The 22,041-nt window shown below is 44.4% G+C and overlaps 1 protein-coding gene across 1 annotated transcript in view; it reads right to left on the minus strand.

The window, feature by feature from the left end:
• wdr97 (WD repeat domain 97) overlaps positions 1–22,041 on the minus strand; it is a 308,844-nt gene that overhangs the window by 28,170 nt on the left and 258,633 nt on the right. Inside the window, exons 20-22 of the mRNA XM_041184562.1 lie at positions 15,420–15,527; positions 14,419–14,642; positions 11,478–11,533 (exon numbers count right to left, since the gene is read on the minus strand). Of these exons, the coding sequence (XP_041040496.1) occupies positions 11,478–11,533; positions 14,419–14,642; positions 15,420–15,527 (388 nt within the window). The remainder of the gene's footprint in view (positions 1–11,477; positions 11,534–14,418; positions 14,643–15,419; positions 15,528–22,041) is intronic.

A 22,041-nucleotide genomic window follows, 5' to 3' on the forward strand; every position in this document is an offset into this window, starting at 1 on the left:
ATTCAGATACTTTACTGTTCACCATCATCATCCCAAATTCAGATACTTAACAGTACTGTTCACCACCATCACCCCAAATTCAGATACTTAACAGTACTGTTCACCACCATCACCCCAAATTCAGATACTTAACAGTACTGTTCCCACCATCACCCCAAATTCAGATACTTAACAGTACTGTTCACCACCATCATCCCAAATTCAGATACTTAACAGTACTGTTCACCACCATCACCCCAAATTCAGATACTTAACAGTACTGTTCATCACCATCACCCCAAATTCAAATACTTAACAGTACTGTTCACCACCATCACCCCAAATTCAGATACTTAACAGTACTGTTCACCACCATCACCCCAAATTCAGATACTTAACAGTACTATTCACCACCATCACCCATATTCAGATACTTAACAGTACTGTTCACCACCATCATCCCAAATTCAGATACTTAACAGTACTGTTCACCACCATCACCCCAAATTCAGATACTTAACAGTACTGTTCACCACCATCACCCCAAATTCAGATACTTAACAGTACTGTTCACCACCATCCCCCAAATTCAGATACTTAACAGTACTGTTCACCACCATCACCCCAAATTCAGATACTTAACAGTACTGTTCACCACCATCACCCCAAATTCAGATACTTAACAGTACTGTTCACCACCATCACCCCAAATTCAGATACTTAACAGTACTATTCACCACCATCACCCCAAATTCTGATATTTAACAGTACTGTTCACCACCATCACCCCAAATTCAGATACTTAACAGTGCTATTCACCACCATCACCCCAAATTCAGATACGTAACAGTACTGTTCATCACCATCACCCCAAATTCAGATACGTAACAGTACTGTTCACCACCATCACCCCAAATTCAGATACTTAACAGTACTGTTCACCACCATCACCCCAAATTCAGATACTTTACTGTTCACCATCACTCCAAATTCAGATACTTAACAGTACTGTTCACCACCATCACCCCAAATTCAGATACTTAACAGTACTATTCACCACCATCAGCCCAAATTCAGATACTTAACAGTACTGTTCATCACCATCACCCCAAATTCAGATACTTAACAGTACTGTTCACCACCATCACCCCAAATTCAGATACTTAACAGTACTGTTCACCACCATCACCCCAAATTCAGATACTTTACTGTTCACCATCACTCCAAATTCAGATACTTAACAGTACTGTTCACCACCATCACCCCAAATTCAAATACTTAACAGTACTGTTCACCACCACCACCCCAAATTCAGATACTTTACTGTTCACCATCACTCCAAATTCAGATACTTAACAGTACTGTTCACCACCATCACCCCAAATTCAAATACTTAACAGTACTGTTCACCACCACCAAATTCTGATATTTAACAGTACTGTTCACCACCATCATCCCAAATTCTGATATTTAACAGTACTGTTCACCACCATCATCCCAAATTCAGATACTTAACAGTACTGTTCACCACCATCACCCCAAATTCAGATACTTAACAGTACTGTTCACCACCATCACCCCAAATTCAGATACTTAACAGTACTGTTCATCACCATCACCCCAAATTCAGATACTTAACAGTACTGTTCACCACCATCACCCCAAATTCAGATACGTAACAGTACTGTTCACCACCATCACCCCAAATTCAGATACTTAACAGTACTGTTCATCACCATCACCCCAAATTCAGATACTTAACAGTACTGTTCACCACCATCATCCCAAATTCAGATACTTAACAGTACTGTTCACCACCATCACCCCAAATTCAGATACTTAACAGTACTGTTCATCACCATCACCCCAAATTCAAATACTTAACAGTACTATTCACCACCATCACCCCAAATTCTGATATTTAACAGTACTGTTCACCACCATCAACCCAAATTCAGATACTTAACAGTACTATTCACCACCATCACCCCAAATTCAGATACTTAACAGTACTGTTCATCACCATCACCCCAAATTCAGATACGTAACAGTACTGTTCACCACCATCACCCCAAATTCAGATACTTAACAGTACTGTTCACCACCATCACCCCAAATTCAGATACTTTACTGTTCACCATCACTCCAAATTCAGATACTTAACAGTACTGTTCACCACCATCACCCCAGATTCAGATACTTAACAGTACTATTCACCACCACCACCCCAAATTCAGATACCTAACAGTACTGTTCACCACCATCACCCCAAATTCTGATATTTAACAGTACTGTTCACCACCATCATCCCAAATTCAGATACTTAACAGTACTGTTCACCACCATCACCCCAAATTCAGATACTTTACTGTTCACCATCACTCCAAATTCAGATACTTAACAGTACTGTTCACCACCATCACCCCAAATTCAGATACTTAACAGTACTGTTCACCACCATCACCCCAAATTCAGATACTTAACAGTACTGTTCACCACCATCACCCCAAATTCAGATACTTAACAGTACTGTTCACCACCATCATCCCAAATTCAGATACTTAACAGTACTGTTCACCACCATCACCCCAAATTCAGATACGTAACAGTACTGTTCACCACCATCACCCCAAATTCAAATACTTAACAGTACTGTTCACCACCATCACCCCAAATCCAGATACTTAACAGTACTGTTCACCACCATCACCCCAAATTCAGATACTTAACAGTACTATTCACCACCATCACCCCATATTCAGATACTTAACAGTACTGTTCACCACCATCATCCCAAATTCAGATACTTAACAGTACTGTTCACCACCATCACCCCAAATTCAGATACTTAACAGTACTGTTCACCACCATCACCCCAAATTCAGATACTTAACAGTACTGTTCACCACCATCACCCCAAATTCAGATACTTAACAGTACTGTTCACCACCATCAACCCAAATTCAGATACTTAACAGTACTGTTCACCACCATCACCCCAAATTCAGATACTTAACAGTACTGTTCACCACCATCACCCCAGATTCAGATACTTAACAGTACTATTCACCACCATCACCCCAAATTCTGATATTTACAGTACTGTTCACCACCATCACCCCAAATTCAGATACTTAACAGTGCTATTCACCACCATCACCCCAAATTCAGATACGTAACAGTACTGTTCACCACCATCACCCCAAATTCAGATACTTAACAGTACTGTTCACCACCATCACCCCAAATTCAGATACTTTACTGTTCACCATCACTCCAAATTCAGATACTTAACAGTACTGTTCACCACCATCACCCCAAATTCAGATACTTAACAGTACTATTCACCACCATCACCCCAAATTCAGATACTTAACAGTACTGTTCATCACCATCACCCCAAATTCAGATACTTAACAGTACTGTTCACCACCATCACCCCAAATTCAGATACTTAACAGTACTGTTCACCACCATCACCCCAAATTCAGATACTTTACTGTTCACCATCACTCCAAATTCAGATACTTAACAGTACTGTTCACCACCATCACCCCAAGTTCAAATACTTAACAGTACTGTTCACCACCACCACCCCAAATTCAGATACTTTACTGTTCACCATCACTCCGAATTCAGATACTTAACAGTTCTGTTCACCACCATCACCCCAAATTCAAATACTTAACAGTACTGTTCACCACCACCAAATTCTGATATTTAACAGTACTGTTCACCACCATCATCCCAAATTTTGATATTTAACAGTACTGTTCACCACCATCATCCCAAATTCAGATACTTAACAGTACTGTTCACCACCATCACCCCAAATTCAGATACTTAACAGTACTGTTCACCACCATCACCCCAAATTCAGATACCTAACAGTACTGTTCACCACCATCACCCCAAATTCAGATACTTAACAGTACTGTTCACCACCATCACCCCAAATTCAGATACTTAACAGTACTATTCACCACCATCACCCCAAATTCTGATATTTAACAGTACTGTTCACCACCATCACCCCAAATTCAGATACCTAACAGTACTATTCACCACCATCACCCCAAATTCAGATACTTAACAGTACTGTTCATCACCATCACCCCAAATTCAGATACTTAACAGTACTGTTCACCACCATCACCCCAAATTCAGATACGTAACAGTACTGTTCACCACCATCACCCCAAATTCAAATACTTAACAGTACTGTTCACCACCATCACCCCAAATCCAGATACTTAACAGTACTGTTCACCACCATCACCCCAAATTCAGATACTTAACAGTACTATTCACCACCATCACCCCATATTCAGATACTTAACAGTACTGTTCACCACCATCATCCCAAATTCAGATACTTAACAGTACTGTTCACCACCATCACCCCAAATTCAGATACTTAACAGTACTGTTCACCACCATCACCCCAAATTCAGATACTTAACAGTACTGTTCACCACCATCACCCCAAATTCAGATACTTAACAGTACTGTTCACCACCATCAACCCAAATTCAGATACTTAACAGTACTGTTCACCACCATCACCCCAAATTCAGATACTTAACAGTACTGTTCACCACCATCACCCCAGATTCAGATACTTAACAGTACTATTCACCACCATCACCCCAAATTCTGATATTTAACAGTACTGTTCACCACCATCACCCCAAATTCAGATACTTAACAGTGCTATTCACCACCATCACCCCAAATTCAGATACGTAACAGTACTGTTCACCACCATCACCCCAAATTCAGATACTTAACAGTACTGTTCACCACCATCACCCCAAATTCAGATACTTTACTGTTCACCATCACTCCAAATTCAGATACTTAACAGTACTGTTCACCACCATCACCCCAAATTCAGATACTTAACAGTACTATTCACCACCATCACCCCAAATTCAGATACTTAACAGTACTGTTCATCACCATCACCCCAAATTCAGATACTTAACAGTACTGTTCACCACCATCACCCCAAATTCAGATACTTAACAGTACTGTTCACCACCATCCACCCCAAATTCAGATACTTTACTGTTCACCATCACTCCAAATTCAGATACTTAACAGTACTGTTCACCACCATCACCCCAAGTTCAAATACTTAACAGTACTGTTCACCACCACCACCCCAAATTCAGATACTTTACTGTTCACCATCACTCCAAATTCAGATACTTAACAGTTCTGTTCACCACCATCACCCCAAATTCAAATACTTAACAGTACTGTTCACCACCACCAAATTCTGATATTTAACAGTACTGTTCACCACCATCATCCCAAATTTTGATATTTAACAGTACTGTTCACCACCATCATCCCAAATTCAGATACTTAACAGTACTGTTCACCACCATCACCCCAAATTCAGATACTTAACAGTACTGTTCACCACCATCACCCCAAATTCAGATACCTAACAGTACTGTTCACCACCATCACCCCAAATTCAGATACTTAACAGTACTGTTCACCACCATCACCCCAAATTCAGATACTTAACAGTACTATTCACCACCATCACCCCAAATTCTGATATTTAACAGTACTGTTCACCACCATCACCCCAAATTCAGATACCTAACAGTACTATTCACCACCATCACCCCAAATTCAGATACTTAACAGTACTGTTCATCACCATCACCCCAAATTCAGATACTTAACAGTACTGTTCACCACCATCACCCCAAATTCAGATACTTAACAGTACTGTTCACCACCATCACCCCAAATTCAGATACTTAACAGTACTGTTCACCACCATCACCCCAAATTCAGATACTTACAGTACTGATTCACCACCATCACACCCCAAATTAGATACTTAACAGTCTGTTCACCACCATCACCCCAAATCAGATACTAAACAGTACTTTCACCACCATACCCCAAACTTCAGATACTTAACAGAACTGTTCACCACCATCACCGCCAAATTCAGATATTAACAGACTGTTCACCACAACAACCCAAATTCAGATACATAACAGTACTGTTCACCACCATCACCCCAAATTCAGATACATTAACAAGTACTGTTCACCACCACAATGCGCCCACACCCCAGATTCGGATACTTAACAGTACTATTCACCACCATCACCCCAAATACAGATAAATAACAGTACTTTTCACCACCATCCACCCCAAATTCCAGATTACTTAACAGTGCTATTCACCACCATCACCCCAAATCAGATACGTAACAGTACTAGTTCACCACCATCACACCACCCCAATACAGATACTTTAACAGTATACTGTTCACCACCATAACAACCCCAATTCAGAACTTTTACAGATCCACCATCACTCCAAATTCAGAGCACTTAACAGGACAGTTCACACACCATCACCCCATATTCAGATATCTTTAACAGTACTGTTCACCACCATCACCCCAAATTCAGATACTTAACAGTACTGTTCACCACCATCACCCCAAATTCAGATACTTAACAGTACTGTTCACCACCATCACCCCAAATTCAGATACTTAACAGTACTGTTCACCACCATCACCCCAAATTCAGATACGTTACTGTTCCACCATCACTCCAAATTCAGATACTTAACAGTACTGTTCACCACCATCACCCAAATTCAAATACTTAACAGTACTGTTCACCACCATCACCCCAAATTCAGATACTTTAACAGTACTGTTCACCACCATCACTCCCAAATTCAGATACTTAACAGTACTGTTCACCACCATCACCCCAAATTCAGATACTTTACTGTTCACCATCACTCCAAATTCAGATACTTAACAGTACTGTTCACCACCATCACCCCAAATTCAGATACTTAACAGTACTGTTCACCACCATCACCCCAAATTCAGATACTTAACAGTACTGTTCATCACCATCATCCCAAATTCAGATACTTAACAGTACTGTTCACCACCATCACCCCAAATTCAGATACTTAACAGTACTGTTCATCACCATCACCCCAAATTCAGATACTTAACAGTACTGTTCACCACCATCACCCCAAATTCAGATACTTAACAGTACTGTTCACCACCATCACCCCAAATTCAGATACTTAACAGTACTGTTCACCACCATCACCCCAAATTCAGATACTTAACAGTACTGTTCACCACCATCACCCCAAATTCAGATACTTAACAGTACTGTTCACCACCATCACCCCAAATTCAGATACTTAACAGTACTGTTCACCACCATCACCCCAAATTCAGATACTTAACAGTACTGTTCACCACCATCACCCCAAATTCAGATACTTAACAGTACTGTTCACCACCATCATCCCAAATTCAGATACTTAACAGTACTGTTCACCACCATCACCCCAAATTCAGATACTTAACAGTACTGTTCATCCACCATCACCCCAAATTCAAATACTTAACAGTACTGTTCACCACCATCACCCCAAATTCAGATACTTAACAGTACTGTTCACCACCATCACCCCAAATTCAGATACTTAACAGTACTATTCACCACCATCACCCCAAATTCAGATACTTAACAGTACTGTTCACCACCATCACCCCAAATTCAGATACTTAACAGTACTGTTCACCACCATCACCCCAAATTCAGATACTTAACAGTACTGTTCACCACCATCACCCCAAATTCAGATACTTAACAGTACTGTTCACCACCATCACCCCAAATTCAGATACTTAACAGTACTGTTCACCACCATCACCCCAAATTCAGATACTTATCAGTACTGTTCACCACCATCACCCAAATTCAGATACTTAACAGTACTGTTCACCACCATCACCCCAAATTCAGATACTTAAACAGTACTATTCACCACCATCACCCCAAATTCAGATACTTAACAGTACTGTTCACCACCATCACCCCAATTCAGATACTTAACAGTACTGTTCACCACCATCACCCCAAATTCAGATACTTAACAGTACTGTTCATCACCATCACCCCAAATTCAGATACTTAACAGTACTGTTCACCACCATCACCCCAAATTCAGATACTTAACAGTACTGTTCACCACCATCACCCCAAATTCAGATACTTAACAGTACTGTTCACCACCATCACCCCAAATTCAGATACTTTACTGTTCACCATCACTCCAAATTCAGATACTTAACAGTACTGTTCACCACCATCACCCCAAATTCAAATACTTAACAGTACTGTTCACCACCACCACCCCAAATTCTGATATTTAACAGTACTGTTCACCACCATCATCCCAAATTCTGATACTTAACAATACTGTTCACCACCATCACCCCAAATTCAGATACTTAACAGTACTGTTCACCACCATCACCCCGAATTCAGATACTTTACTGTTCACCATCACTCCAAATTCAGATACTTAACAGTACTGTTCACCACCATCACCCCAAATTCAAATACTTAACAGTACTGTTCACCACCACCACCCCCAAATTCTGATACTTTAACAGTACTGTTCACCACCACTCATCCCCAACTTCTGATACTTAACAATACTGTTCACCCAATCACCCCAAATTCAGATACTTAACAGTACTGTTCACCACCATCACCCCCAGAATTCAGATACTTTACTGTTCACCCATCACTCCAAATTCAGATACTTAACAGTACTGTTCACACCATCACCCCAAATTCAATACTTAACAGTACTGTTCACACCACCACCCAAATTCTGATATTTAACAGTACTGTTCAACCACCAATCACCCCAAATTCAGATACTTAACAGTGCTGTTCATCACCATCACCCAAATTCAATACTTAACAGTAACTGTTCACCACCATCACCCCAAATTCAGATACTTAACCAGTACTGTTCACCACCATCACCCAAATTCAGATACTTAACAGTACGTTTCACCACCATCACCCCAAATTCAGATACTTAACAGTTACTGTTCACCACCATCACCCCAAATTCAGATACTTAACAGTACTGTTCATCCACCATCACCCCTAAATTCAGATACTTAACAGTACTGTTCACCACCATCACCCCCAAATTTCCAGATACTTAACAGTACTGTTTCACCACCATCACCCCAAATTCAGATACTTAACAGTACTGTTCACCACCATCACCCCAAATTCAGATACTTAACAGTACTGTTCACCACCATCACCCCAAATTCAGATACTTAACAGTACTGTTCACCACCATCACCCCAAATTCAGATACGTTACTGTTCACCATCACTCCAAATTCAGATACTTAACAGTACTGTTCACCACCATCACCCCAAATTCAAATACTTAACAGTACTGTTCACCACCATCACCCCAAATTCTGATATTTAACAGTACTGTTCACCACCATCATCCCAAATTCAGATACTTAACAGTACTGTTCACCACCATCACCCCAAATTCAGATACTTTACTGTTCACCATCACTCCAAATTCAGATACTTAACAGTACTGTTCACCACCATCACCCCAAATTCAGATACTTAACAGTACTGTTCACCACCATCACCCCAAATTCAGATACTTAACAGTACTGTTCATCACCATCACCCCAAATTCAGATACTTAACAGTACTGTTCACCACCATCACCCCAAATTCAGATACTTAACAGTACTGTTCATCACCATCACCCCAAATTCAAATACTTAACAGTACTGTTCACCACCATGACCCCAAATTCAGATACTTAACAGTACTGTTCACCACCATCACCCCAAATTCAGATACTTAACAGTACTATTCACCACCATCACCCCAAATTCAGATACTTAACAGTACTGTTCACCACCATCACCCCAAATTCAGATACTTAACAGTACTGTTCACCACCATCACCCCAAATTCAGATACTTAACAGTACTGTTCACCACCATCACCCCAAATTCAGATACTTAACAGTACTGTTCACCACCATCACCCCAAATTCAGATAGTTAACAGTACTGTTCACCACCATCATCCCAAATTCAGATACTTAACAGTACTGTTCACCACCATCACCCCAAATTCAGATACTTAACAGTACTGTTCATCACCATCACCCCAAATTCAAATACTTAACAGTACTGTTCACCACCATCACCCCAAATTCAGATACTTAACAGTACTGTTCACCACCATCACCCCAAATTCAGATACTTAACAGTACTATTCACCACCATCACCCCAAATTCAGATACTTAACAGTACTGTTCACCACCATCATCCCAAATTCAGATACTTAACAGTACTGTTCACCACCATCACCCCAAATTCAGATACTTAACAGTACTGTTCACCACCATCACCCCAAATTCAGATACTTAACAGTACTGTTCACCACCATCACCCCAAATTCAGATACTTAACAGTACTGTTCACCACCATCACCCCAAATCCAGATACTTAACAGTACTGTTCACCACCATCACCCCAAATTCAGATACTTAACAGTACTGTTCATCACCATCACCCCAAATTCAGATACTTAACAGTACTATTCACCACCATCACCCCAAATTCTGATATTTAACAGTACTGTTCACCACCATCACCCCAAATTCAGATACTTAACAGTACTATTCACCACCATCACCCCAAATTCAGATACTTAACAGTACTGTTCATCACCATCACCCCAAATTCAGATACCTAACAGTACTGTTCACCACCATCACCCCAAATTCAGATACTTAACAGTACTGTTCACCACCATCACCCCAAATTCAGATACTTAACAGTACTGTTCACCACCATCACCCCAAATTCAGATACTTTACTGTTCACCATCACTCCAAATTCAGATACTTAACAGTACTGTTCACCACCATCACCCCAAATTCAAATACTTTCCAGTACTGTTCACCACCACCACCCCAAATTCTGATATTTAACAGTACTGTTCACCACCATCATCCCAAATTCTGATACTTAACAGTACTGTTCACCACCATCACCCCAAATTCAGATACTTAACAGTACTGTTCACCACCATCACCCCAAATTCAGATACTTTACTGTTCACCATCACTCCAAATTCAGATACTTAACAGTACTGTTCACCACCATCACCCCAAATTCAAATACTTAACAGTACTGTTCACCACCACCACCCCAAATTCTGATATTTAACAGTACTGTTCACCACCATCATCCCAAATTCTGATATTTAACAGTACTGTTCACCACCATCATCCCAAATTCAGATACTTAACAGTACTGTTCACCACCATCATCCCAAATTCAGATACTTAACAGTACTGTTCACCACCATCAACAACATTAATTAATGGCTTTTATATACTCCTGGTCTTGCAGCACCCATGATAGAACAGTTAGACTCGATGAAGGAGAGGAGAGGTTTATCATGCCTAGCTTCGGATTGTTCTCTGTTTCGCTCTAGAGCATCAGCTTGGCCTTCTCCAAAGTGTCCAGTGGTTCCTAAATCCCGAATTAATGATTTACTGATGGTAAAGCCCAACCATTTCTGCCCAATCATTTCAACGCTGACTTACTTTCAATTGGTGCTCCTGCCACTGATGTCTCCCCCAGTCTCAGGATGGCTTGTTCCCTACGGACAAGGAGAAACAATGTATTTAATGGACGGTTTAAGGCAGTCCAAATCCAGATTTGGATCAATCTCGTTGGGCCTTTCACCAAGAAAGGTAAGACAGACTGGGCTTGTTACCACTGGAGTTTAGAAGAGTGAGGGGTGATTTGATTGAAGTTTACACGATCCTGAACGGCCTTGACAAGGTGGACGTGGAAAGGATGTTTCCTCTTGTGGGTGAGTCCGGAACTAGGGGGCACTGGTTTAAAATTAGGGGTCGCCCTTTTAGGACAGAGATGAGGAGAAATGTTTTTTCTGAGGACTGTGCGACTCTGGAACTCTCTACTTCAGAAGGTGGGGTCACTGAATATTTTTAAGGCAGAGGTAGATTCTTGTTAGGCAAGGAAATCAAAGGTTCTTGGGGGTAGATGGGAGTGTGGAGTTCGAGGCATGAGCAGATCAACCGTGATCTTAATGAATGTCAGAGCAGGCTCGAGGGGCCGAGTGGCCTACTCCTGCTCCTATTTTGTATGTTCTTATGAGTCAAACATCAAGGGGGAGCATTATCCATGGGTTCAAGCACCAATTACATTAATGGCACTAAGGGAGTGTCACACTGTCGGAGGGTCAGTCCAGAGGGAGTGTCACACTGTCGGAGGGTCAGTCCAGAGGGAGTGCTGCACTGTCGGAGGGTCAGTCCAGAGGGAACACTGCACTGTCAGAGGGTCAGTACTGAGGGAGTGTCACACTGTCGGAGGGTCAGTCCAGAGGGAACACTGCACTGTCGGAGGGTCAGTCCAGAGGGAACACTGCACTGTCGGAGGGTCAGTCCTGAGGGAACACTGCACTGTCGGAGGGTCAGTCCTGAGGGAACACTGCACTGTCGGAGGGTCAGTCCAGAGGGAACACTGCACTGTCGGAGGGTCAGTACTGAGGGAGTGCTGCACTGTCAGAGGGTCAGTACTGAGGGAGTGCTGCACTGTCAGAGGGTCAGTACTGAGGGAGTGCCGCACTGTCAGAGGGTCAGTACTGAGGGAGTGCTGCACTGTCAGAGGGTCAGTACTGAGGGAGTGCTGCACTGTCGGAGGGTCAGTCCAGAGGGAACACTGCACTGTCAGAGGGTCAGTCCAGAGGGAGTGCTGCACTGTCGGAGGGTCAGTCCTGAGGGAGTGCTGCACTGTCGGAGGGTCAGTCCAGAGGGAACACTGCACTGTCGGAGGGTCAGTCCTGAGGGAACACTGCACTGTCGGAGGGTCAGTCCTGAGGGAGCGCTGCACTGTCGGAGGGTCAGTCCAGAGGGAACACTGCACTGTCGGAGGGTCAGTCCAGAGGGAGTGCTGCACTGTCAGAGGGTCAGTACTGAGGGAGTGCCACACTTCCCCCACCTGGAAGTTCCCCTCCAAGTAACTCATTATTCTGACTTGGAAATATATCACCATTCCTTCACTGTCACTGGGTCAAAATCCTGGAACTCCCTGCCTAACAGCACTGTGGGTGTACCTACACCACATGGACTGCAGAGGTTCAAGAAGGCAGCTCACCACCCCCTTCTCAAGGGTAATTAGGGACGGTAATAAATGCTGGCCCGGCCAGCGATGCCCACATCCTATAAATGAATTTTTAAAAAGCACAGAGAGAGCACTCCAATTTTTGGAGGGTCCCAAGGGAGTACCCCAATATTGGAAGGTCAGTGCTGTGGGAGTGCTGCACTGTTGGAGAGTCAGTCCTAAGGGAGCACCCCAATTTCGGAGGGGCAGCGCTAAGGGAGCACTGGTGTGATGGAGGTGCAGTCTTTCAGATGAGATGTTAAACCAAGGGCCTAGACTGCTATCTCATGTGGATTTAAGAGATCACACAGCACTATTTGAAGAGGCAGAAGGGAGCGCTCCCTGGGAACCCCAGCCAATATTTATCTCTCAGTCAACATCATGAGAACTGATGATCTGGTCATTGTCACACTACTTTCTTTGGGAGCTTACTGTGAAACTTGCTGCATTACAATGATGACCATACCTCTCCGTTGATTGTCCAGTTCTTTGGGATTTCTTTTCGTTTCCCCAGATGAGTTTTAAGTTGCCTCTCCCTCCCCGTCACATGCAGGCTGTATGACAATCAGCCCTGGTGGAGCAACTGATCAGCTCTCAAACAGATTGCACTGGGGGTAAACGTTAAAGCAGGGCAAAAGAGTTTTGACAGGGGTTGGGGGGAGGTGTAATGATTCGGTACTGCGTGCACCTGTAACTCTGGAGTGATATTCCAGAGAATGGGTTTAAAACCCAATGGGACAGCTTGTGAACTTCAATTCAGATTTAAAATAACCTGGAAGTAAAAATAAAGCCGGTCTTGGTGATGGTGACCATGAAGTGGTCGGACTATCGGGAACACTAAATGTATTCGCTAATGTCCTTTAGGGGAGGAAATCTGCTGGCTTTACCTGGCCTGGCCTACATGTGACTCCAGACCCACAGCAATGTGGTTGACTCTTGCTCAGCCATTCTCAGAGGGCAGCTAAGGTACTGAGAACCACTGCAAAGAACTGAGGGGCTTTCAAGAACACAACACCTTCTGAGGGCAATTAGGGATCGGCCTATCCAGCGACGCTCACATCGGGGGTATGAATCAATGGCAAATGGACAGCAGGGATATGTTCCTGTTGACAGGGAAAACGGCCTCGATTTTTCCAGAGACCCGATATCCCAGCAAGTAACATCTGTGACACAACATTCCAGCAGGAGGTGGAACTTTCCACAGGATCTCGCGATTCACCAGGATCCATCCCGGTTGCCTGGGGCCTGTACTGGGGCCTGTACTGGGGCTGCCCCCCCACCACCGCCCCCCCCACCCCTCGCTGAGCTTTGGCTGGTTAGCCTCCCCCTCTTGCTCCCAGCCCACCGCGGAAAGCTCACCTCTGCTCCTTGGGCAGGAAGAGCACGGTGTTCTTCAAATCCCCCCTGTCCCTCTGGCTTCTCTCGGCCTCCTTCTCTTCCTCTGCCCTCATCTCGTTCAGCTGCTGCTGGAGCTGGAGTTCGCAGAAATAGTTCACGACTTCGATGGGGTGGAGCTGTGCTAGCGATCCTGCCCGGGGTTTCTCTGGAATCATCACGATGGTGGTGTTTTCCGTGCTGTTCGACTGTCATTCGAAAGATTGTTTCAGAAAAATTTCCTTTTTTCAATTTTCTAAATTAGTCCAGCCACTCCTTTCCTTTCAGGAAATACAGCAGACCTGAGGTACACCCCCTCCAAACTGCACCCACCCACCCCCTCAATATCCTTCCCAAACTGCACACAGTCCGGTTGCCCACTTCGAACCCCCAACATTTTTATTCTTTGATGAGATGCGGGTGTCAGTAGAAAACCGAACCCCAAAATCCAGCCCCAAACCGACCCTGTCCTTTCTGAACCCCCAAAATCCACTCTCCCCCCACCAACCCTACCTGAAGCCAAATAACCAGCTCCCCCAAATCCCCCTCCCCCAACTGCACCCCAATATCCAGCCCCCAACCTTCAAGAACCCCAAAATCTCATCCCCCCACCGCCCCCCCATCCCCACCATCTCCCACATGGACCTCAATTTCCCAACCCCCACCCAGTCCCTATCTCAAAACCGGGTCCCAACCACCAGACCTCAGCTGAAGATCCAATCCCCACCACCCACCAAACCATCCCTCAATCCCCTTCCTCCAACTGAACCCCAATCCCCCACCCCACTGAACACCAATAACCAGTCACCAAACCCCATAACTGTCTCCCAACACTCTCCCCCCCCAACGCCACCTCCTGAATCTCACTAGGATGAATGGGGGGGTTAAACTCAGCAAGCCCTGGCTGGAATGAGAATTGGCGGGGGTTTGGGATTGGGAGGGTCACAGCGAGCACCGCCCTGTCCTGCCTACACCCCGATACTAACCAGCATGGCCGGGGTCCTGTCACCGGCTGTGGCACTTCGTGAGATGGATACCGACCCCCTCAGCGTTTTCCCCTTTTTCAGTGACTTCATGGCTGTTTGGACGTGCTCCTGAGGGAGGGAGGGAGGGAGGACAGGGTTAACCCCTCACATTTACTCTACCGCACTTAATTCAGCATTGTTTAAAAAAGGGGTGAAGGGAAGGACGGAGTAATTACAGACCAGTCAGCCTAACCTGGGCGGTGGGAAAGTCGTTGGGAACAATTCTGAGACACAGTATAAACCTTCACTTGGAGAGACCGGGGATTTGTCAAGGAACATCAGTGTGGATTTGTTAAAGGAAGGTTGTAGCTTGACTGTATTTTCTTTTAAGGTGGTAAAACAGGGGTAGGGGAGGGCCAGGGGGGGAGGAGGAGTCTTGTGGTGTAGTGGGTAGAGTACCTCTGGGTTCATGGATATCACCAAACAGGTTGATTGTCAATCTGAGAGCACTTGTATCACACGCCCATAGCAGTCACCGAGAGCAGGAGAGCCTCCTAGTCGGCCATGCTTGCTGCAGAGTGACACCTCTCGATCTATAGCCTCTGGCTTCAGTCTAGTGACCCATTCCAGGAAAGCTAACCACAGGAACAGATGTAAGCCTTATGCATCTCTAGGCGTGGGAGTCGCTGTGGGTTTACATCAATTATTTAGATTTGAATACAGGGGGTATGATTACGAAGTTTGTAGACAATATGAAAATTGACCACATGGATGATAATGAAGGAATCTGTAGACTCCAGGAAGATATCAATGGACTGGTCAGTGGACAGAAAAAGTAGAAAATGGAATTCAGTGGAGAACTGAGCTAATACATTTGGGGAAGATGTTACGATTCCAGACCAGATCTGCAAAATTTTGTTACAAATCAGTTAGGGACCAGTAACCTTTGTTTTTGTTAAAGGAGATGAAATTTGAAAGATTCCATAGTTTTTTTTATTCTTTCACAGGATGTGGGTGTCACTGGCTGGGTCAGCATTTATTGCCCAACCCTAACTGCCCTTAAGAAGGTGGTGGCGAGCTGCCTTCTTCAACTGCTGCAGTCCACATGGTAAACAAAGAAATAAGAAATTTTAAACAAACAGAAGAAATTTTACTGCTCACGAGTTAACAAAGCAAACAGTCAATACTCTCCATCTTAAACTCTAAACATACAGAATTAACATGAGGTAAACATGAATTAACAGGCAAACTCTGGTTGAACATCCCACAAACTGCACATTAAAAGGTAGACACATCCAGGACAGGTCCCCTGAATTTCTTAGTCACTCAGCCGGACATCAGTTATCACTGTGAGTCACAAAACTTCTTTAAAAACTCTGTTTTCTTCAAGAGGAATTTCAGCTCCTCTCCTTCAAAGAACTAGTCTGATCCCCAGCTCAATTCCATCTGAGTTCCACAGGTACAATCCTCACCCACATGGCACACTATTCCAAATCTCTCTCAAACCCACTCCCAGGTCCAGCCGCCTTGGTCTCTTTTGCAGCTGAGCTGACGGACTACCGAGACTGTCTCCCCATGTGTCAGCCAAGCTACACTCCAGCGTCTAAACACAAGCACAGTCCCAGCTCCTCAGCCAAGCTGCTGCCAAAATTGCTCCAAGGCTTCCCCGAGCCCCAGCTACACAGAGCGAAATCCAGATCCTGCACTTCCCTGAGTTCTTAGCACAGAGCTAACAGCTCCCAGGGTATCTCTGAGCCTCACCCCCCCTCAGTAGTGCAGGGTTAATGGCCGCACTGCTGAAGCTAACTCTCCTCTTTGTCTGCTCCCCCTGGGGACTGCTGGTCACTCTGCCCTTTGAACTGATCCGTGACCTTTTTAATTAAATATCCCAACAGGATTCCACCCCTGTTCCTAGGCAGGGTCTAATGTAAGCAAACATTCTGTACCTTAAGTGTTACAATCTCCAGTCAACCAGAGAACACCCCCTCAGGTGTTAACTTACAAAAACACATGACAAAAAAAATCCAAAATAGAATGATTCCCTCACAAAGACTAAAATAAGGCAAGGGAATAACCAATTGCCATACTGAGAAAAATAGAGTGCAGAGGGACCACGGAGTTCCTATCCATATATCCCTAAAGGTAGATAAGGTGATTAAGAAGCTATATGGGATAGTTTCTATTATTAGCCAAGGCCTAGAAGAGAGGCAGGTTGTGCTAGAACTATATAAAACACCAGTTAGACCACAGCTAGAGAACGGTGTACATGCTGGTCACTGCTTTACAGGAAAGAAGTGATCACACTAAATGTACAGAGGAGATACAAACATACGAACCAGGAGTAGGCCACTCAAGCCTGCTACTTTTAAACCATGACCCCTAGTTCTAGATTCTCCCACAAGAGGAAACATTCTCTCCACACCCACCCTGTCCAGACCCCTCAGGATCTTATATGTTTCAAACAAGTCACCTCTTACTCTTCTAAACTCCAGTGGGTACAAGCCTAACCTGTCCAACCTTTCCTCATAAGACAACCCACCCATTTCCTGGTATTAGTCTGGTAAACCTTCTCTGAACTGCTTCCAATGCATTTACATCCTTTCTTAAGAAAGGAGACTAGCGCTGTACAGAGTACTTCAGATGTGGTCTCACCAGTGCCCTGTACAACTGAAGCATAACCTCCCTACTTTTGTATTCAATTCCCCTCACAATAAACAATAACATCCTATTAGCTTTCCTAATTATTTACTGTACCTGCATACTAACCTTTTGCAAGTCATGCACTAGGACACCCAGATCCCTCTGAATCTCAGAGCTCTGCAATCTCTCACCATTTAGATAACAAGCTTCTTTATTCTTCCTGCCAAAATGGACAATTTCTCATTTGCTCACATTTTACTCCATTTGCCAGATCTTTGCCCACTCACTTAACCGTCCCTTTGTAGATTTATGAGCACATTGCCAGGAATGGAGAATTTTAGCGATGAGGAAAGGTTGGATAGGCTGGGGTTGTGTTCTCTGGAACAGAGGAGGCTGGGAGGAGATTTAATCGAGGTGTATATAATTATGAGGGACCTAGATAGAGTGGATAGGGAGGAACTATTGCCCCCAGCAGAGAGATAATAAACCAAGAGACATAGATTTAAAGTGATTGGCAGAAGCATTACCCAGAGGGTGGTGGGGGTTTGGTACTTACTCCTGAAAGGCAGAAACCCTCACTGCATTTAAAAAAAAATGCTTGGGTGTCCACTTGAGATGCAGTAATTTACAGGACTACAGATCAAGAGCTGCAAGGTGGGATTAGACTAGATAGCTCTTTCAGACAACTGGCCTCCTTCTGTGCCCTTCAATCACTTAATTATTTCCCAGGAGTTTAGAAGATTGAGAGATGATCTTATCGAAACATATAAAATTCTGAGAGGGACTGACAGGGTAGAATGGTTGTTTCCCCTGGCTGGTGAGTTTAGAACCAGGGATCACAGTCTCAGAATAAGGAGCAGGTCACTTAAGACTGAGAGGAGGAGGAATTTCTTCACTCAGGGGGTGGTGAAGCTTTGGAATTCTCTCCTCCAGAGGACTCTGGAAGTTCAACCATTGAGTATGTTCAAGATAGAGATCGATAGATCCATAGATACCCATGACATCAAGGGATATGGGGATAGTGTGGGAAGATGGCATTGAGGGAGAAGATCAGCCATGATCTAGTTGAATGGCAGAGCAGGTTCAAGGGGCAGAATGGCTACTCCTGCTCCTATTTCCTATGTTTCTGAGAGATTGTTTCACCTAGTTGGGGATTCTAAAACATGGGGGCACAGTCTCGAGATAAGGGGACATTCGTTTAGAACTGAGGTGAGGAGGAATTTCTTCACTCAGAGGGCTGTTAATCTTTGGAATTCCCTACCCAGAGGGCAGATGCTCAGTCACTGAGTATGTTTAAGGGTAAAATAATGCGGGATGATGTCAGCTGGAACCCCCGATGTCACCGCGCCTCATTTAAATATTCAGGAAGGCGGGGGTGCAGCCAAATTAGCTGTGGACCCACTGACCTGTCAATAGCCAAATGAGGCCATTGACAGGATCATTGAAACAATTAAAGGACCTGCCCGTCCAACCTTAAGGTTGGTGGGTCGGCCAGGAGCCCTGGCGGCAACTAGAGAAAACATGAAACCTCATCCAGCGGCGGGATGAGGATTCATGCAGTTTAAAAAGTGTAATAAAGTTATAGTGTAAATTATGAACATGTCCCATGAGGGGTACATGTTAGGGAATTTTTTCTTCTATTTTTAATCTTTTTAAAAGTGGAAGTGATCTCCCTGAGGCCGCACTTAGCCTCAGGGAGACGTGCGCTCTTTCGTGTCCATGCGTAAAAGAGCGCACTCTCGCTTTTGGGGAATCCCCCCCACTCGCACAGGGAGCGCAAAGCGCTTCCCGCCGGATGTCACACTGGGCAGGCCTTAACTGGCCTGCCCATGTAAAATGGGGGTGTGGCCCGCTTCTCTGGCGGGGATCAGCTCCCCGCCCGCTAGAGATTGGGTCAGGCCCGCCCACCCGACAGGCAGAAAATTCTGCCCATTGCCTTCTATTAGTGAGCCAATCCTCTATCCATGCTAATATACTACCCCCAACACCATGGGCTCTTGTCTTATTAAGTAACCTTATATGTGGTACCTTACTGAACACCTTTTGGAAATCCAAATATATTACATCTACTACTCCCCCTTTATCTATCCTGCCTTTTACCTCCTCAAAGAATTCTGATAAGTTTGTCAGGCATGATCCTGCCTGATGACCAGGGTTGAGCAAGTTGGGTCTGTATTCATTGGAGTTTAGAAGAATGAAAGGTGATCCTATTGAATCACATATGATTCTGAGAGGGCTTGACAGGCTGGAGACTAGAACTAAGGGACACAGTTTAAAAATAAGGAGTCTCCCATTTAAGACAGAGAGGAGATGGAATTTCTTCTCTCAGAGAGTCATTAATCTTCGCAATTCTGTTCCCCTGAGAGCAGTGGAAGCTGGGTCATTGATTATATTCAAGGCGGAGTTAGACAGATTTTTTGATTGACAAGGGAGTCAAGTGGGGGGTGGGGGGGTTGGCGGGCAGACAGGAAAGTGGAGTTCTGGCCACAATCAGATCAGCCATAACCTTGTTGAATGGCAGGGCAGGCTCGAGGGGCCGAATGGTCAACTCCTTGCACCTGTTTCTTATGTTTTTATGTTCATCTGTTCACTGCCCTCCTGAGCTCTTTACAGTTGCAGGGTGACCACCTGCTGGGTTCCTGCACTCCAGGAACATCTCAACCTCCCGTGGGCTCCTCGGTGACTCCAGCCACTCTACAGCCCAGACACTGCTCTGGGAGTGAATCCTGGAGGGAGAGCAGCACCTCCTGCACGTGTGGCTATCCAGGGCACCCCGAAATGCCCACATGGTGCAGCGCAGGAATTACAGTTTTAACCATCCCATCATTTTCACTTAAAAGTGTATCTACACCTTATAATTTCTTCAAATTTACCCCTTTACTCCTATTTATTTGGAGGTCTCGCGACACAGTGGGCAGTGCTCCTGCCTCTGAGCCAGAAGCTCCTGTTCGAGTCCCACCCGGGACTTGATGGCCAAGGAAGGTGAGTCCATAAGGCCCTTCCAACACGCACCATAGGGCAGGCAATAGGAGCAGGAGAGATTCCTGGTCAGCTGTGTGATGGAAAGGAAGCTTATTTCATTATTCTTTAATGGCCATCGTGTCACTGGCAGAGATAGTTTTTGTTGCCCATCCCTAATTGCCCTTGAGCTGAGTGTCTTCCTCAGCCATTTTGATTGAAGAATTGAAAAGGGAATTATATTGTTTATCCGAAAAGGAAGAACGTGCAGGGTTACAGGGAGAGGGCGGGGGAGTGGTACTAGGTGAGTCGTTCATTCGGAGATGGGCCAAATGAACTCCTTCTGCTATTCTGATTTCAGGGGGCAGTTAAGAGTCAACCACTTTGCTGTGGGAATGGAGTCACATGGCGGCCCGACCAGGTAAGGACAGCAGATTTCCTTCCCTAAAGGACATTAGTGAACCAGATGGGTTTTTACGACAATTGATGATAGTTTCATGGTCACTGTTACTGAGACTAGCTTTTAGGAACATAGGAACAGAAGTAGGCCATTCAGCCCATCAAGCCTGTGCCACCATTCAATACGATCATGTCTGATTGTTTCAATGCCTTTTTCCCAAACTTTTCCCCATATCCCTTTACAACATTGGTATTTAGAAATCTATCAATCTCTGCTTTAAACATACTCAGTGACTGAGCTTCAACAACCCTTTGGGGTAGAGAATTCCAAAGATTCACCACCCCCTGAGGAAAGACATTTCGCCTCATCTCGGTCCTAAGTGGCTTCTCCCTTATTTTGAGATTGTGTTCCCTGGTTCTAGACTCCCCAACCAGGGGAAACATCTTACCTTGCATCTACCCTGTCTATCCCTTTAAGTATTTTGTAGGTTTCAGTGAGATCACCTCTCATTCTTCGAAACTCTAGAGAATTCAGGCCCAGTTTCCCCAAACTCTCTTCATAAGACAGTCCCACCGTCCCTGGAACAAGTCTGGTGAACCTTCGTTGCACTCCCTCTATAATAATACAATACTCCAGGTGCGGTCT

The sequence above is a fragment of the Carcharodon carcharias genome, chromosome 3 (genome assembly GCF_017639515.1).
Source record: "Carcharodon carcharias isolate sCarCar2 chromosome 3, sCarCar2.pri, whole genome shotgun sequence".
NCBI lineage: Eukaryota > Metazoa > Chordata > Chondrichthyes > Lamniformes > Lamnidae > Carcharodon > Carcharodon carcharias.